Source organism: Mirounga leonina, unplaced genomic scaffold (genome assembly GCF_011800145.1).
Source record: "Mirounga leonina isolate KUSES-001 unplaced genomic scaffold, KU_Mleo_1.0 Mir_170, whole genome shotgun sequence".
Taxonomy (NCBI): domain Eukaryota; kingdom Metazoa; phylum Chordata; class Mammalia; order Carnivora; family Phocidae; genus Mirounga; species Mirounga leonina.
In genome coordinates this window covers 33,894,242-33,920,315 of record NW_023270433.1, presented here as the reverse complement: position 1 = coordinate 33,920,315, position 26,074 = coordinate 33,894,242, and the positions used below count along the sequence as shown (strand labels likewise).

Sequence of the window (26,074 nt, the reverse complement as noted above, 5' to 3'; positions counted from 1 at the left end):
TCAAGAAGGAAAGTCCCTTCCCCATTCCCTGTCATTTCTAGTCTCATTTATATTAAAAATCCTAGGCCAAAATGGCCACCAACAGAGTTTTAGAACTAACAGAATTTTTAACTAGTAGAGGCTATAATTTGACATGCTTTGGACATTTTGTTAATCTTGTTTTTTAATCTACTTACTTTAAAAAAAGTAACTAGGAGTTTGCTATTTGGGGGCTGTGTGTGTTAAGAATGAAAAAGGACAATATATCTTTTATGTTTAATTTTGCGCCCAGATTTCTTTGTGTACATTGTTAAAATATGTTACAACCTACTACCTTTTTAACTAAAAGTTTAAATAGGAAGCAAATGCAATCTTTTTGGAAGAATTACCTTTTAAATGATTCTTTATATATATAGTGTTTGGAATACCTAGAATTCACACTTCAAAAAGTAAAATACTTGCTGTCAGGGAAATGGGGAGGAGTAGGATTTCTTTGCCTTCCTGTCTAGCCTAGGAAAAAGCTGGTGACCAGAATTTAGTAGTAATCAATAATGTCTTACCTGAACTACTTGAATGCCAGAGTATACCTTATGGACCATAATTAACAATTTCGTTTTGTTTTGCTCCTCGGTTTTCTCTCCTTACTGGAAACATCAATTTAGAAATGTGTTTTCTGGATTTTCACAGTACGGAAATGAGGGTTTTACACTAAACAAGAGTGCTACTCTAAAGCATCCTATGCCATGCCACACAGGAGGTAACCCTAAATGTGAACAGACTTAAATTTAACTCTAGAGCTATGCTTTTTGTAGTCCAAAAGGGAGGAATAACAAAGGGAATTTGATTGTGTGAGGATAAAGGTATCCAAAAGTCTTTATCCTGGAATTTTGATGTAAGATAGGATGAGTAACAATTTTCTAACTGCCTAACACTGAAGTGGATTTTTAAAAATAACTTAAAATGAAAAATTAAAAGTTTCCAGAAGTCAGCCCAAGCTAGAATCTTTTCTTTGTGGGGGGCGGAGTGGGGGGCGGGGAGAGAATACAATACCTCTTTCTCTCTTAATTAAATATATATTGGGAATCCTCAGTCTTTTTCTCAGAGCTCTTTGGCTACATAAGCAGAACTGCAAAACCCACGAGAACACCATCCACAGTAGATATCAAGTGATATGTCCTTTTCCATGTGTGTGTTTAAGAAAATAGAACTGGTTACATACTGTATTTTAAAGTGTTAACTCCAGAATAGAGTGAGAACTAGGCCTCACTCTACTTTGGAAAATTTAAATCAACTTTTTTTTTTGATACCATATCTTGAGGCCTGGCATACAGATTATCATAAACTAACACTTTAAAATTCATCTTGGAAGCTCTTATTTTGGTAGTTCAGTTCAGTTTGCAGACTTCTCAAGAACCAGGAATACTCTTGTTTCAACTGTTGGGGTTTTTTCCCCCCTCAAGATCTGGTATTACTGTATCAATGTTGTGGTTGGTTAAATGTTGCTATTGAGATATTACATCTCTGTCAAATTTTCAGAGATTTAGTTTTCATTAAAAATGCCCTTAATACTGAAATACTACTGTGGTGAGTGTAATCATGCTCTGATGATTCAGAAGGCACACAACTATTTTGTAGTACCTCAAGGCTGTCTTCTCATTGTAGTACTACAAAATAAATCAGAATGCTTTATGTTTCAAGTTACTTGGTGTCTGAATAAAAAGAATTTCTGAATAAGCACTAATGACTATTTTCTAATACTCCATATATAACAGATAGAAAAGACATTTGGATAGTGACTAAAATTTTAAAATATTTTTCAGATGAAAAATTTATGTGAATACTTCTGTATTTATTTAAATACCTTGTTCTTAAAGTATTTAGTGTCAACATTTTGCTAGCAGTTTTTTTACTTCAATCTTACCATGTTTAGAATTTAGTATAAAATGTAATTCCGACATTTACAGAGTAGGTCACCTGAGGTGGGTTTTTTTTTCTTCCTTTTTTTTTGAATCTTTATTTCACTGGCATGTTGGACCACATTTTTCTAGAACTTATCATTGGAAGCAATTGGAAAATGCAATTTCAGAGCAAATGAAACCTGGAATTATCAATCTCAGTAAATGAGATTCATTTAAAAATAAATACAATTTGCCAAATCATCAAAGAGCAATTTTCTAAAGCTTCTGTGAAAGGAAGAGGAAAAAAAGTGAACATTGTGAATTATAAATGCACATGTTATTTTTCCTTTCACAGTGTTTCCTCAGAAATTTAGACATTGTATATACACAAACTTATTAATGAATGGGAGTAAAGTAAAATTTAGTTGTGTATAATTTATTTATTATTTATTTATTGATACACATAGGAGAGCCTTTAAATGTTCTTCTTTTCTAAGAAATACTGAGGTGTCATCATCCCCTTCAGAGAGAATTTCCAAATTATTTGACTTTCAGTATTTTAATGCAGAAAATAATTTGTTTTAAATGAGAAATCAATATGGCATATTTTGAGTAGATTTTTTTCTTGTGTTAAGATATTTAAATAATATCAAGTACTTTATGATATTAATTCTCTTATAAATTTAAGTGTTTTGGATAAGCAATGAAAAGTATGCAGCATTCACATGATTTATAAAAGATTCATTATAAATGTTTTGACCTGGATGCAGCTGTGTTTGCCATCTTCTAAATATCTGAAGATATGTCCTCGTCAGCCATCATCATGTCATTTTTTAGGTAGCACATGTTGTTCAGTAATAGACTAATTGAACCTGAAGCTCTACTATAAACAGCTAACTTTTTTTATTTGACAAAAAAAGTCCCTGTGCCTTTTTGTCTGCCCCTTAGTAGCTGTGGGCAAACACCATTACATTTAGGACTTAAATATTTACTATATGGGCTTCAGATTTTACTTCTGTTTTAAAAATTTAAGGGAGTACTTGTTACGGACTTTTTCTTTTCTGTTGGCAGAGGTTTCTCCTGAGGATGATAAAAGGATGCAAATTACATTTGAACTTTTTACTGCCCTTTCCTGTTCCCTAAGTATGTTCACCTTTGCTTAAAAAGGAATTATAGTTAGTCATTATAGGGGCAGTTTCTTCTTAATACTTACATTCTGTGGTAATTAAATTCTATTTCTAAGTATTTATAATTTTAATATGTAACATTTTTTAAGTCTTTTCTTCTCCTTCAGAAACACATACATTATTCATATAATCGCAAATAAAACTACGTTGTTTTTTTACTTACAACCCTACACTTTGAAATAGGGCTCTTGTTATAACAAAAATGAATATAAACAGGTAGCCTGAGAATGTTCAAAATCCAGTTTAACACTGCACAGTGCTATATAATAAATTATATAATAAATTGTAGTTTAAAAATCTGAAATGTTGAATGATGCCTATTATTTGTCATGTTAACCACGCATAAAGAGAATAGAAGTATTACGTAGAATAATTTTAGCATATTTAAGTGATTATTTTTCATATGTATTTTGAACAGGTGATTCATACCATTCCTTAAATAAATATACTCCAACTGATTGAGCTTGTCATAATCTTCTCTGGACATTTCAGTGCAAGAATAAAAGTAGATAAAGTATACAGGACCAATGATATTTGTATTAAACATTCCTTTTAGTAGTCATGCATGTAAATGACATGGTAGATTATAGTAATTCCTAACAGGTCTTAAGTATTTAGGAATCACTTAGTTAGTCACTGTCATGATCAACCATAACCTTTAAGAGTTTTGGTCAATCATTTGAATAATCTGCAGGGAAAGAGTCCTGAAAGAACCCCTTGACTTGTTGACATGAACAATCTCTCTGAACTAGTGTTACATTTTCTGTTACGGTATAAACTCTATTAGTAATCTTAAACTGAATTAAGTTTAAGATTTTAAAAGCAAAATCTCTTAAATGACTAAAAGTTAATGAATTATTGATAAAATCAATCAAATTTTAGACTTGAAATTCATTTGCCATTTGATCCCACATACAACAAAATCATGAGAGTTATGTTTTTGTACATTTGAAATTTTTTTTTTTTTTTAAGATTTTGTTTATTTGTCAGAGAGAGACACAGCAAGAGAGGGAACACAAGCAGGGGGAATGGGAGAGGGAGAAGCAGGCTTCCCGCTGAGCAGGGAGCCCGATGCGGGGCTTGATCCCAGGACCCTGGGATCATGACCTGAGCCGAAGGCAGACGCTTAAGATTTTATTTATTTATTTGAGAGAGAGAGAGAGTGAGAGAGAGCATGAGAGGGGAGAGGGTCAGAGGGAGAAGCAGACTCCCCGCCGAGCAGGGAGCCCGATGTGGGACTCGATCCTGGGACTCCGGGATCATGACCCAAGCCAAAAGCAGTTGCTTAACCACTGAGCCACCCACACGCCCTGAAATTATTTTCTTTCAGCTATTTTGAACTCAGTAATAGTCATCCAAAACTAATATCCTTGGGTTTTTTGAAATATCAAAAATATTATATGAAGAAAAATGCTACATATTTAGAGACCATTTGACCAAAAAATTTTTTTTACTATCTTTGGAATTAAAATAGACCTTTGCCTTAATTGGTATACCAATACTCTGGTAGATCACATTTCAAAACAAGAGTTTTTCCATGGGAATGTTCAGAAATCCATATCAGCTTTGTAAAAAGAATTCATGTGTATGAATCAGTTGGTAATAAAGATACCACATTATTTTCATTCCTTCTTTCAAAAGTCATATGAAGCCAAATCTATTAGATAAATTACAGTCATCTTTATAACTTAGTAATGTATCCATGTCTATAAATACCAATTTTACATAAATATTATTCTTTACGTGTATTTGTGGGTTACTGCCACATTTCTTTTCAGTTAGGGGAACTGAATTTTGGATTGTTCATTAGCTTTGTTTATACAATAAAATCACAATTTGTCTCTCTTGGATCTCTCCTGTTGCCTTTATTTATAGTTATATCATATTCCCTCCTAATTTTACTGAAGTCCTTAAAAAACATGCTATAAAATTGATTTGGAGTGGAAGACTTATTTCTGAGGAAATTACTAGGGAATTTTTCTTTTTTTTTAATCAAAATAGAAAAAAGAATGCCAGCTTTGGGATCAGACGTCTCATATTCTGGCTCTTTAATTTACTTAGATGGTCAAACCTAGTTAAAATATTTGGCTTCTAAGATCCTTGGTTTCTTCATCTGAAAAATGAGGATAGTGCTTTCTTGTTCTAAGTATGCAGTGAGATAATAAATATAAAGTACTTGGCACAATACCTACCACATAGCTTGTATTCAACACTGTGTGAGCTCCAGTAAAGCAAGCCCATACATGCCTCACACCTGTAGAGATGGCCTCTGGACTAATAGCCCAAACTCAGGTTATCAGATTATTGTAATGTCTTTTGAAAAGACTGTTATTGCTTAAGATAAGGAGATTCATAATGACCTCTTTGTCTCCTAAAAATGTTTCCTTCTTATAGTTACTGAAATTAAAATACTCACAAGCACTGTCTTTTGTTAACCAAAGTATTTAGCTCACTTTTCATTTTCTTATTATTTATCTGTGTCTTTTCTAGAAATGTAGGTAACTTTTAAATACAGCAAACTTAAATTATTTTCTAAATTTGATTTGCCTAAAAATCATTATAAAGACATTTAAGAAGTAGATCACAAAAATATTTAGGCTACTTCTCCTAATGAAAATGACTATATAACGTATGTACCATATAAAGACACAATGATATCATTTTGAAAAATATATATAATGTAATTAATATGTTATAAACATTCAGTTCTTAAATGGTAACTTCAGTGTCATCTGAATATAGTTATCATAAGCAATGAAATTACATAAATCTTGAGAATAATATGAAATTGAACAGTTCTCACACACACACACACACACACACACACACATATCAATTGTAATACTTTCTGCTAGGGGTAGAGGGTTTATGTTAATCAGATGAGGAAGGAAACAAAATAGCATATCGGTTTTTTTGTACTTCAGATGAAACTGCTTCATGCCTTCACATGACTGAGGCCAGAAACCAGTCTGATTTCACAGCAAGATGCTGAGGTGTAAGAGCTTGCTCACTCTTACAGACTTCCAGTTGTATTCTCTTATAGGTTCAGCCAAAAAGGCAACACAAAATTAAGCATTTTCTCAGTGCCTGTGATTTGTATTCTTTCAAAGAGCATTCCTATTCCATGTTTGTTCTTTATTTTAAGACAAGCAGGAGCTAAGATAAGGCATATTGGAAAAGCAAAAAAAGCCTTACTCTCCCCTCTTTAGACAGGCCCTTACAGCTGTGGAATTCCCTGCCTTTGTGACTGTTGGTTAAGACCATTTCAGGCGAATAAGCACAATTGCATGGGGAGGGGGAGTGCTTTCTGTTGTAAGTCATGTGGAGGTATGGTAAAAATGAAAATCATGTTCTTTTTTTGAATCCTCTGTGTTTTAGCTAATAAATATAATAGAGCCACAGCTCTATTAATTTTTCAATGATGGTTTCTATACAGTTGTATGCAAAATATTCAAGCAAATTTGAATATGTTAAGTGCTTCATATGGTTGGAAGATGTATATTAATGTAGTTTCTATGTTTTATAGTCCACCCCAGTAAACATTCAGATAAAATATCCATGGATTCACACATGGACGTATTCTTTTCTGTCCCTCCCCGCCACATCCTGTCTTCACTCCCTCCTTATCCCTCCACCCTGCTTCAAAGCTGTGGTCCTTTTCCATCCATGTACTAAAAGGTTCTTTGTAAACCAGGCCATTTGTCCATCATTGTTTGGGGTCCAAACAGTGGTAAGATACCCTGTCACTGATCCCGCGTGCTGTGAATGGCAGCTCCTCTCCGGACAATTGGCGGAGGGGCCAAGAAATATTCCTGAGAGGATTATTTAACCTTTCAATTTAGAGGGCACAAAGCCTGGCTGATTAATGAACTTTCTGATGGGCGCTGATAAGCGGATCTATTTCTTTATTTCCCCTAAAAGTGATTCCTTCTCCTGTCCATATTACTATAATCTTAAACATAAAATGTGGCAAATAGATTAAAAAACAGCACTAAAGAGTTTATCTGGCTGGCAAACTGAAGGAGCTAAATTAAAATTGGTAATGACAGCAGTGGCTCAGCCTCATATGTGGTTTTTAAATGCACTGTGTATTTTGAAGAGACTTATTCTCCAGCACGCCTGGTAATGACTGCGCTTGGTGCACCGTCTGGGGCTGGCTTCTGTTATCCCCACCCCAACGCCCCCCCCCCCCCAAAAAAATGAGTTGTGTTATCTGGATGGCTGCAGACACATACGCATCCCCCTTTCTCACTGCATGGGCAGACAAGGTCGATAGCATTACAAGGTATTTGTGGCAGTGCTTGTTTCAGTTTTCAGAGCTGCCAGTTTCCAGGCGGATTTGAATTACAAAAGAAGAAGCTGGCATGAAAATTGAAAGGTTTTATCGGCTGGTCTGAAGCCTCATAGCACATTGCTTATTTATGCAGTCCATTTGCACCAGGAAATATAAAAAGGAAATACATTTTTAAAATAAGGCCATAAAGACCCAGATATGTTTAAGATGGCAAATAAAATATAGATACCTATAATATCTTTCCAGGAAACGATTTTCACTTAATGTTGCACATTACTTCAGAAGAGCATTTATGTTGCTGTCATAAATTTGTGCGTTTGTGTCACTATGTAGGTAGTCTCTGGGGATTAAGAAGGAAGCCTTTGCTAACTTACTTTAAAATTAAAATAGACGGAGGGATAGCTCTGCAGTTTGAGAGCTACATTGGAAATATTTAAATAGGGTGGTAAATTAAACTTAAACTAACATTTTTGCATTCCATGTAAAATTAGCTATGGCCCAGTGAATAAATGCCACTACCTTTGGAGAAAATTGGGATGCTTTTTAAGCCATGAAGATTTGGAGCATTCAGGGAGTGAATTACCGTGATCCTCACTGTCTTGCATATGTTCATTGTTCTCTGCTTACTGAGGTTTTCTTTTTTTGTTGTTGGGTTTTTTTGGGGAGTGGGCAGGGATGTAGGGCGGGATCTCATTTACAAAAAGAAAAGTCATAAATTAATAAGTTTAATAGCTCCTTTAAATAAAACCTGTGCTTCATTTATTTTAGTCTTCAAATATATCATCTTTGAGATTTTTGCCTAATGCTTGATGTTGTGAATATATCACCTTTTCACTGTTGGGAGTTATACCAACAGTTTACCTCTCTTCATATTACTTTAATGGAATCTCAACTTAATAAAAAAGATACACTCCCATGCAATCCCTATAATACTCTTGGTTACATAAAATGAAGATATACATATACAAACACATAGTTCCGAAAGGCCTTGAATAATTAATGGTCTTAACACTGGTCATTTGCAACCTTCAGCCCACTGGTTTGTAAAACTTATGAGTATCCATGGGCGCCTGGGTGGCTCAGTTGGTTAAGCGACTGCCTTCGGCTCAGGTCATGATCCTGGAGTCCCGGGATCGAGTCCCGCATCGGGCTCCCTGCTTGGCAGGGAGTCTGCTTCTCCCTCTGACCCTCCTTCCTCTCATGCTCTCTGTCTCTCATTCTCTCTCTCTCAAATAAATAAATAAAATCTTTAAAAAAAAAAAAACAAAACTTATGAGTATCCAAAAGAGGAGTAGGGAGGAAGTTAGGTGTGTATAGGAAATATCAAATCAATAAGGCAACACTCTTTATTCTGCTATAGTTCAAGTGAACACTGTTTTAGAATCCATTTTCCAATAAAGCAAATTACTCCTCAGCTAAACCATGAGAGATGCAATTTTTTGCAATTTTCATTTTCACCAGTGTCTAGTACCTTTCTCATGTTTTCATGACCTGGACTAATTATTTCATGTAGTTTTTTTTTTTTTTTTTTTTTACCAGGGAAAATATCAAAAGCATACACGTCTGCTGCATGCTAATGATGTGCTGTACATTTTTTCATGAATTTTCATAAGGATTTTTTTCTACGTAGCATGTGTGGCTTAATGATGTAATAACCCGATAGACTAGAAAATGCTCCAAAGGAGACGTTCCGGTCTGTTGTGTACATAATACATGTTTCAAAAATCTGCCTAATTAAGGAATTACCCAATGGATTGGGAATCTGTTGGGTACATGACATAGTTTTTTTAACACATAAAAGAAATAGGTATATCATTACATATGGTGCTTTCAATGACATTTTTAGAATGTAGGGGGGAATTAGTAGCAATGTCCTCTGGAATACGATTGAATTCTTTTTTTTTTTTTTTTTCACTGAAAAAAACCGAAAGCTTAAAAAACTTTATGAAGGAAGCTTTGTTTTAAAATAATTTCAGAGCCTTTAGTTTGGAGAAAAAATTCCTCCCAGTATTCCTCAAAAGAAATAATACCGTGACCATTTGCCAGAATGCTGTGCAAATGGAAGACTGTCCAGAACTGTGGTTTGAACAGACCTGGCATCCAGGTCCACAGGTGTGAGTACCTGCCACAGAAAAACCCTGGCAAGGGAGGACAGGACTATGGTCTTTGGATCTTTGGTCATATCTTGGTATCTTGGAATCATCATTTTTGCCTTGTCATAGACTCAGCTTTAGGTCAGTTCACTGCAGAACTGTTTGCCTAACTTTTAAATTTCTTCCTTTCTTTCCTTTAGGCCCCAGATTTGATTTTTCTTAAATATAGACCTGTTACATTTTGTTGGCGTTTATATTGTAAACAATACTAAAGGAAAGGGAGGGCATTCATTCCTTTTTCCCTGTGTACTCTTTATAAAACTAAATAAAATACTTAAAGGGCCTATCTGATCTCTAGAGTAGGCAGTAAAAATAATGTCTTTAAAGAGGAAAAAATATGTATTTTACTTATTTATTTTAATATGTATTTTAAATTGAATCTTTTTTCTGTTCCAATGTGAAATTCATGCCGTTTGTCGGGCGCCTGGGTGGCTCAGTTGGTTAAGCAACTGCCTTCGGCTCAGGTCATGATCCTGGAGTCCCGGGATCGAGTCCCGCATCGGGCTCCCTGCTGAGCAGGGAGCCCCCTTCTCCCTCTGACCCTCTTCCCTCTCGTGCTCTCTCTCTCTCATTCTCTCTCTCTCAAATAAATAAATAAAATCTAAAAAAAAAAAAAAAATTCATGCCATTTGTCACTTCAACCAATGGACTTTGACCATGATGACAAGCTTTTGGTTTGGGGTAACATTTTCTTGAGAATCCTATTTGATACTTAGGTTGGAATTTTTAAATATATGAATGTTGGGGGGAGGTTCATGCTATTAGTGAGCTTATTGAAAGAATAAATTGATTTGGAAATATTTTGAAAGAATAAGGTCATTCTCAAGCATGAAAAGCATACCGATTTAAGAGGTATATAAATAAATGTGACTTGTTCAGAAAGACTGGCACTAAGCTCAGTACTAAATGTTACAGTTGGTCATGAATACATTTGCCTCAGGTACTTAATATATTTGCCTTTTAATATATGTTCATGTAACAAATTGGATTAATAAAAATATATAGTCTAGTCTTCAAAGCATATGTGATTATAAAAATAAGTCCATTTTGCATTCACAAGAGTAGAAAATTCCCTTTAATTAGTGAAATTGATTGCTTATCCTATATAGTAATGAGCTTCAACTAAATGCAGACCCTCATTGGATCAAAGTCAGTTTAGATAAGGGCAGCTCAAGGTCACAGAGGGAGATGCCCAGCAGGTTCATTTGCATAAAAAATTACTGTTAGAAATAGGACACTGAGGCAGCTCTGGCGTTTTGATCTCTTGGCCTTTGTCATGGAGATTCCTAGTTGTGAAGGGAGTAAGGCCAGTGTCCCAGATAATGATTAACTGTTTTAATGGCATTCATTCATTCATTCCGCACTAACTACTCATGCAGAAAAAAGGGTTATGTAAAATGACATTAGAAGAAAATCATTTGTAATCGTTGCATCGGGCTGCACTTTGAGGAGACATTAGGAGTAAATCCGTGGCGTGGTAGGCTTATGCTTTATCTTCTGATATTTACTGAGTTTACTGGTGCATGAAAAGCTTTCAGCAAGAATAGCAGATGGGACGGACCTTTCATAGGTAATGCTATCTACCAGGTTATTACTTCTATATATTGATAGTAAAGTAATCTCTAAGATATCACCCTACAAATATAGATTATTTAAATGTCTGTAACCCCCCCCAAAAAAAACCCTGCTTTCATAAGTAGTTCACGTGGTAACCCATTGGGTCAAAGTCTCTAGATAAAATTTTAACTTAAAAAAAAAAGTTCTAAAAGACTACATTGATTCCCTTACATTTAACTTTTTGTCCACAGCACAGACTGTATGACAGAACCCTGAACTTAGAGCTAATCAGTTGACATATTCTGCTTTAAATTGGACCTTTACTGTTAATTAAAAATAAAGACATGCTCCAAGGCAGAAGTATTGAGTCACAAATTTATATTTCTACCACTTTAAATAGCTGTAAGATTTTTGTTAGATCATAGTATGAAAACTTGTCCACTGGAAATCATTATTGAGTTTTCAGTACTGTATTCTAATACAGAAATGTTCTCTAATTAGGTAAGATCTAGGCTGATTTCATTCCTATTAAGTCCTAGTACATGATGGTTTATTAAAATGAGAGTATGTAGATAGCGTTTGTCATGTCATTTACTAATTAATTATTGTGAAACAGTTTAGAATTTCATAGCACAATATAAATACTGTTGCTATTTTTATTAGTAATAATGGAAGTTTTTAACTGGTGGCATTATTCAGATGAACGAACATCCAAATGTTTGCACTTCATCGAGGAGCATAAATGAACAGTGGGGCTAAATTTGAGGTTCTTTAAATGAAATTACTTTCAAAATAAAATAAGGATCACCATGAAGCATGCTTTCAAAATCTTGATTAAGAAGGATCTCTTTATCCTTGGTACTGTAAAACTGAATTTCTATTCTGTTCGTATAACTAATTTCTTCCCGATTTTGCCAGAGTATATACCACACTCTGAATGTGAAGTAGGGGAGACATTTAGGAAGCTATATTAATTTATGCAGACTCTTTAATATATCAAAGCATAATTCTATAGGTTGTCCTTTAATGATATAAAAAAATTGATATTGTTTCCCAAAGTATCCAAATTATTAACACTTACTAAAATGTATTAGATGCTTACATCCCAGGACCCTGGGATCATGACCTGAGCTGAAGGCAGACGCTTAACGACTGAGCCACCCGGTGCCCCAAATTTTGGAGTCTAACATCTACTCATTCACCACCTATTTATTGAGCACTTTATGTGTTCTAGCTTAGGCATTGGCAGACTTCTGTAGAGAGCCAGATAGCAAATAGTTTAGCTTGGCAGGCCATATGGTCTCTGTCATAACTGCTCTTGTAGCATGAAAAGTTGCCATAGATAAATTGATTGTAGGTAGTTCTATTTTAAACTTTTTGAGGAAACTCCATACTGTTTTCCACAATGGCTGCAGCAGTTTGCATTCCCACCAGCAGTGCAAGAGGGTGCCCTTTTCACTGCATCCTCGCCAACACTTGTTTCTTGTGTTTTTGATTCTAGCCACTCTGACAGGTGTGAGCTGATATCTCATTGTGGTTTTGATTTGCATTTCCCTGATGAGTGATGTTGAGCATCTTTTCCTGTGTCTGTTGGCCATCTGGATGTCTTCTTTGGAGAAATGTCTGATAAGCACTGGGTGATATATGGAATTGTTGAATCACTATATTGTACACCTGAAACTAATATAACAGTGTATATTAACTATACTAGAATTAAAATAATATAAGAAAAGTAGCCTTAGATAATCTGTAAACAGGTGTGCCTCCCAGTGTTCCAATAAAACTTTATTTTCAGACACTGAATTTTGAATTTCATAGAATTTTCATGTGTTGCAAAATATCCTTTTTTTTTTTTTTTTAACCATTTAAACGTAAAAGCCATTCTTGCCTGTGGGCTATACAAAAACAGGCAGCAGGCTGGATTTGGCCTGTCGGCCAACACTTACTCTAGATTCTCAGCATAAGGATACATAGTGTACTAAACAAAGATACCTTACCTCATACACCTTATATTCTAGCAATGGGGAGACAGATAATAAATGTGACAAATAATCAGTTTAGTATGGGAGAAGGTGAAATAGGGAAAGGAGGATCAGGAGCACTGTGGCCTTTATTCTGAGAGTATGTGATGGGAACGAACCACTGGAGAGTTGTATAGTAGTGTGGCTTTCCTGTGTTCTGTATTCTTTTTTTTTTTTTAAAGATTTTATTTATTTATTAGAGAGAATGAGAGACAGAGAGCATGAGAGGGAGGAGGATCAGAGGGAGAAGCAGACTCCCCGCCGAACAGGGAGCCCGATGCGGGACTCGATCCCGGGACTCCAGGATCATGACCTGAGCCGAAGGCAGTCGCCTAACCAACTGAGCCACCCAGGCGCCCCTGTGTTCTGTATTCTTAAGGACAAGCCAGCAGTGCCATGGGGATACCATTGGCTCTCCTGTGAGGAAATCTCTATTTGCATTCATACCAATCAAGACAAAGTTTGCGTCTGGATAGCCCTCTTAACTTGGTCTTTATTGGGCCCCCTTGTCATTACTGCCTGATTTCATCTTGTCCTTTTGCATAAGATTTGAGCCAATGGAGTTTCTTATTCCAGTGGAATAAACAGAGTGAGCATATTTTCTTTCTCATCAGTGAATCTAGAAATCTTGTCTCAGGGGTAAATTGCCATATATTTGCACACACACACATACAAAACAGAAAAATTTATAAACATAAGTTTTTCAGAGAAGATTCATTATTTGGGGGGTGAATAATTCTGTTTTTTGTTGTTGTTGTTTTGTTTTTTAAAGATTTTATTTATTAATTTGACAGAGACAAAGATAGCAAGAGCAGGAACACAAGCAGGGGGAGTGGGAGAGGGAGAAGCAGGCTTCCCGCCAAGCAGGGAGCCCGATGCGGGGCTCGATCCCAGGACCCTGGGACCATGACCTGAGCCGAAGGCAGACGCTTAACTGAGTCACCCAGGCGCCCCTGGATAATTCTGTTTATCATTAGTGATAGTCTCTGCTAACAGTTGCCAACTAATTACTGAGCACCTACCATTAGCCTTAGACTAGATTTTCATGCCACTCAAAATCTAGTCCCTTCCACTCTGATTGTTAAAGCCCTAAGTGATCTAGTCCCTCTCCATCTCTAGAACCTCATCTTCTCCCACTCTTCCTTCACCTACCACACTTGAAATTTACAGATATTTTTCAGATACTCAAGTTTGGCAAACTTATGCCTACGTCAGGGGTTTGCATTCCCTGTCTCCCATGCCTGAGGCCTAGAATGTTCCCTACTCATTGCAAACTTGGGGGGATGGTGGGATTTGTCACAAAAAATGATCCTCCCAGTGAGAGTTTCTCTAAAATTCAATCTTAAGTCACCACCAGTGACTCTCAATCATATAACTGTATTTTAATTGTGTGCCATTTATTACTATCTGATATTGTCTGTGTGTGTGTATGTGTTTTGTTGGTTTATCTGTCTTCCACTACGGGAGATGTGAGCAGTGATTATTTTGGTCTCACTTCTCAATTACCTAATCTGTTCTAAGATATCTGGCATGTATTAGGCACTCAGTAATTATTTTTTTAATAAATCAGTGAAAGAATGCATGTATATATGCTCATGCCATGTGCCCAGCGCTCTGGTAAACATCACTGATGGAGGCATCCTTGAACTTGTTCTGTTCTACTTGTCCCCTTCCCTTGCCCCATACCTAACCTAGTCTCTTGAAAGTCATCAGTGTACTGTTCTTCAGTTCTTTCTACTTATAATAAACCCATTACAATCTGGTTTGCATCTCTACCCCTCAAATAAACTGTTCACAGCAGTTTCCATTTGCCAGCAACTTCCTGATTGCTAATCCAGTGGATTTCATAGTCTTTATCTTATTTAACCCACCAGCAGCTTTTGACAGCTTCTTCCTTGAAACATTGTGTTCTGCCTTCACATCCATGACTTATCTCTGGGTTTGATTTCTTTCTCTTAAACCACATATATCTATGCTCATAGTTGAAATTTTGTGTCACATCACATAACACAAAGATGGAAAAATAATTTCTGCTTAATAATTTCATGTCTTCCTGGCACTCTATACCTGAACAAATTTGTGAACCACTGCAGTGAGTGAGTGGTACATTGCTTATGTGCATCCCTATCAAAACTGTGCTTGACGACTTTCAGCTTGTCTTCCTTTGTGAACCACATTTTTTTATTGGAGAATATAAGACCTTTTGTTGTGTTTTTTATTATATCCCAATTGATAAGAGCTGAGGTTGTAAATTCCATTTTGTGTAACCTTTGTAGTCATTTTCAGTAGAAAAGAGCTTCTAGGTTACTGTTATCCTCCAGTTTTCCATTTTAGGAAATAGAATCTGAAAGTAAAGTTGTTTGAAAACAGTTTTTATAACCTATAGATTATTTTCTGGTGTCAAGAAAATAAAACCTCCACAGACCAGCCGTTTGCCACCTTAAAAAACAATAACAAAATTAGTTGGAGACCAGCACTCTTTGTTACTGCATCCCATTAAAGAACATAAGTGGGGTGCGCCTTGACTGGCTCAGTCCAGGGAGCCTGCGGTTCTTGATCTCGGGGTCGTGAGTTCGAGCCCAGTGTTAGGTGTACAGTTTACTTTAAAAAAAAAAAAAAGAAAAGGAAGAAAGAAAGAAACTTAACCAAGTTTATATCCCATCCTTACCTTTCTTCCAATCTCCAAAAAGAATGGAGTGGGAGGGCAATTAGGGTTTTTTCTCTGTTTAAAGCCCTGCCACCTCAGGAGTTTTGCTCTGTCTTCTCCCTTCTCTCCTGTTTCCAACTCCTCCATCTCTACTAGCTTTCTCACTTGTTCAGATCTCTCTCTCTCTCATTCTAATAGCAAACTCCACCAAACCCCCTTCCTAGGTCTTGTTCAGTCTTCTTCTGCCCCTTGTTATTCATGCTTCTCAAAGTAATGTATACCTACTGTCTCCTTCTCTCAACTTTCATTCAATCTTTAAAAATATTTCCTATTGGGACGCCTGGGTGGTCCAGTTGGTTAAGTGTCTGCCTTTGGCTCAGGTCATGATCCCAGGGGCCTGGGATCAAGCCCCGCATCGGGCTCCCTGATTGGTGGGAAGCCTGCTTCTCCCTCTCCCACTCCCCCTGCTTGTGTTCCCTCTCTCGCTGTCTCTCTCTCTCTCTGTCAAATAAATAAATAAATAAATAAATAAATAAATAAATAAATAAATAAAATCTTAAAAAAAAACAAACAAAAACTACACTTAAAATGGAAAAGCCCAGATAAACCCAAAGCTCCTTAAGATGATTTATAAGGCCCTCCCTTCTTGTGCCCTGCTTTCTCCAGTCTCATTTGTCAGTACACCTGGCTGTGTGTTCTGTACCTTGTCAGCATGTATGCTCTTTCTTAGTTTCATGCCATTGTTCATGCTGCCCCCTCTACCTAGGACTTTTCATTTTACTTACAGCTAATCCTTTGAGAGTAAATTTAAGTTGTATACTTTCAAGGAAGCTTTCCCTGACTTCTTCCATCCCATCCAATGGTGGGTCCCCCTTGCCACTCCATTCATACCTTGTACATGTTTCTGTCACTGTGCTTATTACATCGTTCTGTCATTTATTTATATGTCTGTCATGTTCTACTAGCCTATTGTGCTTCTCTGAGAGACCTAATACCTAGCACAGTCCTGGGCACAGTGCCAAATGGAATGAGGAGCGAAGGAGAGGAAAGAACACATCGATGTGAAGTATAAGAGAATTGTCATGTTATGCACTTTAACACGGAGAGCCATCTGGATATGAGGTCCTCACACTAAACTCTAGGAGGCAGTATCTCTAAGGAGTCTCTTACCTAAAAAGAGCTCTTTGGGAAAGAATTAGGTTTCAGTTTTCTTCAAACACTTAATAAACCCTCACAAATACTCATGTTGCAGACCAAACCTGGACCACCCAAAAAGCCGAAGACCCCTTCTGGACAATCAGCCTTAGTGTATTGCTACAACTGTGGGCAAGAAGGCCATTATGGACACGTAAGTTTGAGTAGCATTGGGGCATAGCATTCTGTTCTGGGAGTGGTTGCTGAAAGATGAACTCGAAAAGAATGTAATTCTGAATGCTTATTTTTTCAATAAACTAATATCCTAAAATAAGACTTCATATATTTTCACCCAATTGACTTCTCCCTTCCCTGCAAGAGTAAGGGATCTGTCAGAGCACATTCTTCTAATTGTTTTAAATATGCAGGAATACATTAGGCTAAAACAAATACAAAGCTCATAAAATCAATCAAATAAAAGTAGTCAACAGAATGGTTACAGTTCTCCTGAGTTCTTATGTTTGCTATGACCTTGACACAGCCAAATCATGACTTTAGATTTTCTGTGTAGTTCTCCAGTATCTCCAGTTTTCCCTGGTATTGTGTTCCCTTAAATCTTCATCACTCACGTGTAAACCCCGACGCTAGTGGAAAGACAGAGGGGCTGCATCATTGACTAGCCTGCCCACCCCACAAACGTCCAAATACCCTATGCAGACTGCGTGTTCCCAACCCCAACCGAAAGGGCCAAACTGTGTGTGTTTCAGGTGCCGGGGTGTCAGAGCAGAAGAAACTGGTTGTTGTGGGATGGGAGGGAGTCTCCTAGCCAGTTGTCTCACTAAGTATGAAACAGCAGCAGCTCATCCCAGAGACAGGCTGCAGTAAGAATCGACTCAGAGCTCTCCTGCGTTCTGGGAATCCTGCGCCAGAGGAAGAAAGGTGGTGGCACAAAAAGTAGAAAATCTGTATGGAGAAATACATTCCTAGTTTCCAGGTGGGCTTCTCGCAGCCTAGAAACCAAAATAAACGAAAATATCCAATCTGATGACACGAGGTGGAAAGCATTCAGTGGGTAGAGAGTCCTCAAAATGGGTAGGGCTGTGAGCAGTAGGATGGGAGAGGACTGCCCTTTGTGACTTGGATTCTGACCAGGCAGACCTTGGGGCTAGAGCTCGACAGCCTAGGGAGAGACAGAACGGCTGGGAAAAGAAAAGTCTGGGGCACAGTTCACCAGCAGATGAAGTTTTTCTTCCACGTTGGGGCAGCAGGACTAGGGAGTGAAGGGATAGAATATGAAAGTAGGATGAAGTTCTGATCCTCAGTTCCAGTTTTTACTCTGCTATTGACTTAACTGTGTGACTTGAACAACCGGCGTTTTCTCTCTGGTTTTCAGTTTCTTTATCTACAAAGCAAAGAAGTTGTACAGGGAGATTTCTCAGTACTGACATGGGGATGCTGTTTCCAGTGTGAACAAATCCACAGTAGGGTGATAGGGTTGGAGAGGCCCTGCAGTATACTCCTTCATTTCCGTAGAACTCACACTGAAACCTTGTTAGAGAATACTTTTTCTTACAAAATTGTCATCTCTAGATCTTTTCCGGCTTTGTGCATTCCTCCTTGTTGCCAAAATTCAGATGTTGCCAACACTGTTTAGGAAACCTATCCACGTAAGTATTCCACTGCCACACAGATCACATAGATGTACAATTTATGCTTGCTGACCTCTTTAAAGCAAAGGGGTGTGATTTTAGCATTTATGTTTGTTCAATTAAAGAAAAACAATTACAGTTGGACACATACTGCTTACTAGTCACTCCTGTTAATATAGATACGAAATACATTAAAAACATTTGGAATTTATCCCTGAAATCTAGATTTAGATGGTTTTTAATTTACAATAAAGCAAATTTGGCAGCCTCATCGCTGCCATAGATGAAGAACTCTAGATTATGCACACTAATGAAGAAGATCAGTGGTGTGGCTAATCCAGAATAGTAGATAAATTATATCTGTCAATTGTCTGTGCTAATGGAGGGGACCAGCGATGTGGATAATCAAAATATAATTTACATTTAGCTTTGGAAAATATTTATGGGACTGTATAGCTCCGTATAGTCACACAGTCTAGACCATACAGGATCCAAATAGGAGACTGTGCAGATGATTAAAGATGTCTGAGGACCCCTCCCCTTCAGTTTCAGAAATACGGCTCTACCGATGTTACTCAACAGCCTCTTCATGTGGAAGATATTCTGAGGTGAATGTGGCACCACCCTTCCCTAACTCCACTCACTGTGTAGTTGGGGAGGCAGGGACCGTCATAAGCAGCTCCGCATCAGGCAGACTACCATAGGAAACAGCAGGTCACTGTGCAGAGAGCCTACTCCAGGAGCCTGTGAAAGTATGAGTGGGCGCTGGGAATGCATCAAGATCTTTAGTACCTTTTTGTAATTGTAACTTGCTCTTAATATTTTATGGTTAAACTCTCTCTTAGTCCATTTAGGCTGCTATAAACAAACTACCATAGACTGGGTGGTTTATAAACAACAGAAATTTATGTCTTAAGAGTTCTGGAGGCTGGGAAGCCCAAGATATGGCACCAGCAGAATCAACGTCGGGTAAGGCCCTCTTTCCTCTTAGGTGACACTTTCTTGCTGTGTCCTCACAAGGCAAAAGGGGCTAGGGAGCTCTGTAGGGATCTCTTTTATGAGAACATTAATCCCATTTATCAGAGCTCCACCTTCATGACCTAAATCACTGCCCAAAGGCTCCACCTCTTAATTCACCTTGGAGGTGAATTTTGGTTGCGGGTGAGGGGATGAGCACAAACATTCAGACTATTAACAGAATCTTAGACCCAAATCTTTCATGGGTGTCCTTTCTTCTGGAAACTTGGGGCCACCATGGATAGTGATTTATAAAAGTAATTCTTTATATTACCATGCAGGTTTGCCTTATAACTTGCAGGATCCAAAAAAGCCCCAAAAGATCCAGAAAGTCAACAACACAGTATAGCTAAAGATAGTTGGAAGAAGGAGATAATAAAGATAAGATCCAAAATTATTAAGATAGAAAACAAAATTAATAGCATCAACAAAACCAAAACCTGGTTCTTTGAAAACATTTTTTTTTTTAAGATTTTATTTATTTGTTTGAGAGAGAGGGAGAGAGAACAAGCAGGGGTGGAAGGGGGGAGAGAGAGAGAGAGAGAGAGAAGCAGACTCCCTGCTGAGCAGGGAACCGGACATGGGACTCGATCCCAGGACCCTGGGATTATGACCTGAGCCGAAGGCAGATGCTTAACTGACTGAGCCACCCAGGGGCCCCAACATTTTCTTTTCAAAAGTAAAAAGACTTCTGGAAAAACTACTCAAAGAAAAGGTACAAATAGTGAATAAAAAATGTGAATAGCTTAAAATTTTTTAATTATAAGAGAATACAAACTTTATAAAGTTCAAAATTAAGTCTGAAAATATAGATAAAATAAATAATTCTCCAGAAAAATATTAATTAACCAAAATGACTGAAGAACAAACTTACATGAACCAATACCACTAAAAAAAATAAAATTAGTTATCAGGATTCTCTCCCCTGAAATATATCAGACCCAGAGAGTTTTACAGTCAAGTTTTACCAAACCTTTATTCAGAAACATAATTCAAGAGAACCATCACCCAATTTATTCTATAAAGCTATTATAACCTAAAGCACCTTCAAAACATTTATAGAATGATACTGTTTTTATGAAGTCTGAACACTTCAAACTTACGTATTGTTTAGTAGTAGTAAGAGGAAAACATATAAGAATGGCAGGCACCAACTTTAAGACAGTGGCAATTTCTGGAAAGGGAAGGAGAGGAATGAGGCATGGGAAAGAGGATTTCAGTTGTATTATTAATGCTTCACGCCTTGGGATAAAAACTGAAGTTAAGATAAAATGTTATGATTTGATAAAGCCTAATAGTAGGTACAGATTTCCATTACTTTATACTTAAGTATATATTTAGAATGATTCATAATTTTTTAAACTCTGCAAATTATGTTCCTAAGTATATGGCTCCCAGCTTGGTCAGATATCTTAGAATTACAAGTCAAATATATTATGCCAAAGTTAGGATAAGTTAACTAAAGTTTATGTGGCTGTTTCATATACTTTCTTCCTAAGGGGTATTCTAATTTTCTTCAATACCTAACTAAAAAGAAGTAAACATTTACAAAATACATTTTAAGCAAGATGGCAGAGGACAGAAATGGAGAAGTTCCAAAGGGAAGCCTCTTTCAAAGAAAAGAAAATTTGGTTCCAGACATACTGAATGAATATATGTCACCAGATCGTGATAAATAAAGCCTATTATATTAGATGTGGCTCAGGCCAAGGATGTGGACTTGGAAAATAGCAGCAGTGGGAAAGCCAGAGTCATGTGAGTGGGAAGCAGAACCAGGGTAATGAGTGAGAGGAGTGATCTCATCTTAAGTGGGGGGAGCAAAGAGAAGAGAAGATTCCTTTGGGGTATTTCAGAATTACCTAGAAGCAGTTTCAAGCTAGACATAACCCACCACCACCATCCTGCTCCTCACCATAAGAATCACTGCCCTTGTTAGCAGTGGGTGTTGGGTTAGAATAAGCCTGCACACCATTTGTGTGAAGGGAAAAGAGCAAAGGACTAAGGATTTACACCCACATTTAGGGTGTAAATGTGAAGGGAGAAGCACTTGATGGAAGGCCGTTTGGAAGAGACAGACAAGCAGAGGTCTAAAGCAACATAAGGTCAAATAAAATAAACCTACTAAGAGAGGAACAAGGCAAGTGCAGTGGAGATTCAGCCCATTGCTGTTAACTCGGGCTGGGGGCAGGATTTGGCAGGGGAGATTGAAAAAAGATAAGGAAAGAAAACCCAAGCCTGAAAGAAACATGTAAGCACGGTTGGGTGTGATCTTCCCAGCGTCGGAGCAAGACCGCATCCTGAGCCACAGCATGGGGTATCTCTGGTGTGGGGCTCGTCTCTAACTACAGTGGTCCATAATCTTGCAGAAAGGTGGTCTGAGCAGTGCGCTTGTAACATCACAATTTCAAATTTGGTAATTTGAAACAATAATTTTCAAACAACTTGCAGGAATGTACAGAAAGACGAATGTTTAACCAGACCTTTCCAACATCTCCGTTCATCTACTACTATGATGACAAATACGAAATTCGGGAGAGAGAACAGAGAATAAAACGAAAAGTGAAAGGTATGTTACTGACTTCTTGTGAGATCCACCTTTGCAATAGTTCCTAAATATCTTCTTTTGCACTGTCTTTCCCTGCTTTGGGGGTCATTGGTTAGCACAGAAAATGGTTTTAAATAATTGCCAGAAAAAAAACCAGAACTTTCTTGATCTCCAGAAATCAGGCACCCACCTCAGAAACTGTTATGTTCTATTCACAGCAAACATTTTTCTCACATAATGACCAATTTAGAAAATGTCCAGAAAATACTTCTATCCATGTAGGTATACAGAGTTTGTAAAGGCTCCTTTGAGCTTTTTCTGTTTGGCAAGTAATTATTTTTTCCCATTGTATGTCCCTAGTATTTTTCATGGAAAGAAAGGCTTTCCCTGCTAGGTGATTCCTGGTGATTCCTGGAGCTTCCCCAAGGAAGTCTGTTCTTACCAGCCATGATTACGGCAGAGCTTCCGGTCCATGGCCACCCTCTGGGGTTTCTTTATTTACTGTCACTAACTTAAAAGTTCTCCTGTTTTCTAATTTAAGCCTACTCTTTCAACTTCTTTCTTGCCATATACTTCACAATGGTTTACCAAGTTACTTTTGTTGCTTTCAGCACAAAACAGTTCTATATTTTTCAAGTTGACCTATACATTGTCAACTCTGAAAGTTTTGTTATTCTTTTCCTGACTCTCTCTGAGTTCGGGTCTTCTTCGAAAGGAATTACTTCTCAACTCCAGCGTATTTTACATATGACATTTCATATGAACTTTATCTCAACTATAGAGAGAGAAATTATAGTATGGGAAGATATTGCTTAGGCAACTAAATTAAAAAATTAAAAAGAAACGCACCAAAATGTCACATCTGAATTAAAAGATTATGGCTATGGTTTTATTTTTTTTAATACTTTTCTGTATTTCCCAGGTTTTCTATAATGAGTCTTTATAACTTTTATAATGCTAGAGAAAAAACATTTTTTTCCCTTTTAACTAGTTAGATTGACAACTCTGTGGCTACTTTGAGGTTGTCTGTCATCCATTGGAATTTTTATTTTACCCTAAATCTGTAAGTAATTACCTTTGCTCTGTATCCTAGAATTCATTTTTGTTTTTTGTGGGTTTTTTTGGTCCCCTAAATATATTACCTTGCATTTCATCCTGTTTTTTTATTGGCCACTTCTTCAATCTTTCAAGGCCTTGTTGGCATGTTCATTTTCATCTCTCACTGGAACCTCATCTCCCACTTACCCATCAGAATCACAACCATCAAACACTTAGAGTAAGGGTTCCAAGTCCTGGCAAAATTGAACATCAAATCTGGCACCAAAACCTCTAAAATACACATGTGTGTGTACTCTCCAAATCAGTGATATCTGCTCTGGAGGAATAATCTCCTGTCCAGTTTGGCATCTACCTCTAAGTCCTGTGGCCAGGCTTTATCTTGAGAGGGTAATTGAAATGTCATATGAGCCTGTCAAAAGACCATTTTATACATCTTGTTTCCCTTATGGTCAAGGGCTGCTTCTTTATCACTTCAAGAACTTGAATTGGTCCGACATGAGTTTTCTTCACAAAGCTAAGATGATTACAGCTTTCACTAGTCTTCACCACCATTGTTCAGCCTAATTCAGCTGGCTTGAATAGATTAAATATCACTGGATTTCTGGATATTTTCCATTTTTAGCAATCAGATACAGAATGATAACCATGCGATTTTTAGTGAGTGATTTTTACCTTAGTGATGGCTATTTAGAATGTCGTATCACTAACACTTTGCATTATCTGGTTTCCCTCTCTGCTGAGTTATTTACAGACCTATGAAAGCTGTGCATGGACTGTCTGGCCGCTGAATATGCAGAAATACTTTTCTATTTTCCAGAACTCCAGAGAAATGGGGATTTTCCAAGGCAGTTCAAGAGACCTCACATGGAAGCAGCAGATAAGAGGCCCCAGCATAACAGGAGGAAGAGCCATGCCTCCTGTAGAAACAACAGGTGGCCTCAAGAAAAGAAGGAACCCCAAAAAGAAGCAAGCAGGAGCAATAAAGAGCGTGAGAAGCACAGGAAGGCCGACAGGTGTCGTGAAGTGGATGAGGACTTCCCCAGGGGCCCAAAACTCCACTCTTCTGGCCCTTTCAAAACCCAGAAGGCTCCCAAGTCCTTCCACCACTCATCACATTCCCACAAGCCAAGAGAAGACAAGCTGCCCAGAGAGGGCAAGCGGAGCAAGCATAAGAAAAAGGAGAGCTACCTGGAGGCCGATGGCAATGATAATTTATTTCTTATTAAGCAGAGGAAAAAAAAGTCTAAGCTGTGAGACAGCTTCCAATTCAGCTTTCTGGTGTTTGTCTGGTCTTCATGCCTAGAACATCCCGGCAAGATCTTTATTATCTATGATTAAATAAAGTGGATTTTTTGGTTTTGTTTGTCATCTCAGCCATACCTGGAGCTGCTGAACAAAGACCATGGAGATCTCCAGTTTCTGTGTCCAACAGGTTATTAGATGTAGGGGGAAAAAAAACAAACAGATATACTCAGACTTCCCCTGTTCCCATATGTCATTTTTACTCAGAATCCTAGGGATAAGAAGAAGCAATCTTTCCAAGAACAATTTTTTTAAGTACTCTGAAAAAATAAAAGCTCATCGAATATAATTCATCTGTGGTGGGAGTATGAAAATTAAATCCTTGCAGGAAGAGAAATTAATGCTAGTATGAAAAATTCATCAATCTTTTTCAGCATTGCTTTTTTCTTTCTTAACATCAGGAAGGGTAATAGCTATAAATCTCAATCCAGCTGTTCTTGCTGTTGAGGCTGGTGTCAGAATCTTCCAAGGGTCAGAACCTGAGGCTGAAAGATGAAGGTGTCATCACTGAAGCCCCAAGGAGGCGGAGAATTGGTCTATAGCAAAATAGAAGTAAGGAACCCATCCAGTGCAGATGGCATGAGATAGATTTCCTGGGACAAGTGAAAAAGAGTCGTAAAAAATTGTAACGTCATCACAATGCAATAGTTCTCACCATTTTTACAGCCACACTTCAAGGAGACTGTCACTCAGATGTATAGAGCTAGATACTGCCCAACTTAAAACATTGTTTTGTTTTCACGGGTTTTTTAACTACCACAAGGCTATACAGAAATTTTTGTACCTGTGAATTTTTTGTACTTATTGAAGCCTAATGTTAGAATGAGAAAAATAAAATGCCTGAAATAGAGTAAATAAGCTTGTCAATTATGTAACAAGGCAATGAGAGTTTGGGTGACAAAGGGCATGGTTGGGTTGGACAAGTGACTAAAGTTGTAAAATCTCCACGAACTGGGCTCACAAGGCCCTTGTTGGCCAAGAACTAGCTCTATGCCAGAAGAGAATGAGATGGAGTCAGTTAATTAGGGCAGTTTTATAATGTTAGCTTCTCACATTTGTGTTTTACTCTTTGTGAAGTACATGAACTGCTGTGTATCTGATAGGATCAGCTCTCTTATCTTCTGGGGGGAAAGGGAGAGTCTCTCCTCCTAAAACAGCTTCAGTGTCAACTGAAGTCTTTAGTCCACTGCCCTCCCTCCCTGTGGTTGTCCTGCTCTCAGCTAAGTGTAAGTGTTCTTCGTGTTGCTTCATGGCTTCCTAACCTCAGCTGGGCTTGTTTTGACCCTAAGGTAAGTGGCCAGAGTCTTTAAAAGCCCTGCTAAAAGTGACAGCCATGAGAAATGGCTTCACAGAGTGGTAAGTCCTGAAATAATTGGTGTTATTCCTCATTAAGACGTGGGACAAGCATGGCTTATTATTGGTGTGGTGTGACTAGCATTGCTTCCGATGCAAGGGCATCTCCTTTCAGGGCAGAGTGGATTCCTTAGGGTCTTTCATACTTAGCAGATTGTTTGGAGAAAGGAAGAAAAGAGGCTCGCTTTTTTTTTTTTTTTTAATTCGCTTCTGCGCATTATCCTTTTGCCCCCCCCCCCCTTTTTTTTTTTTTTTAATTAGACAAGCACTTTGTTCTGG

The 26,074-nt window shown here is 37.6% G+C and overlaps 1 protein-coding gene across 2 annotated transcripts in view; it reads left to right on the top strand.

Annotated features, from left to right (window-relative positions):
- The window catches only part of ZCCHC7 (zinc finger CCHC-type containing 7), a 247,143-nt gene extending 221,464 nt beyond the window's left edge, over positions 1 to 25,679 (top strand). For both annotated transcript variants that reach the window (XM_035016296.1, XM_035016297.1), the window contains exons 7-9: positions 16,989 to 17,084; positions 21,985 to 22,102; positions 23,958 to 25,679. In XM_035016296.1, coding sequence (XP_034872187.1) covers positions 16,989 to 17,084; positions 21,985 to 22,102; positions 23,958 to 24,394 — 651 coding nt within the window. In that variant the 3' untranslated portion in view covers positions 24,395 to 25,679. The remainder of the gene's footprint in view (positions 1 to 16,988; positions 17,085 to 21,984; positions 22,103 to 23,957) is intronic.
- The last annotated feature ends 395 nt before the right edge of the window (positions 25,680 to 26,074 follow it).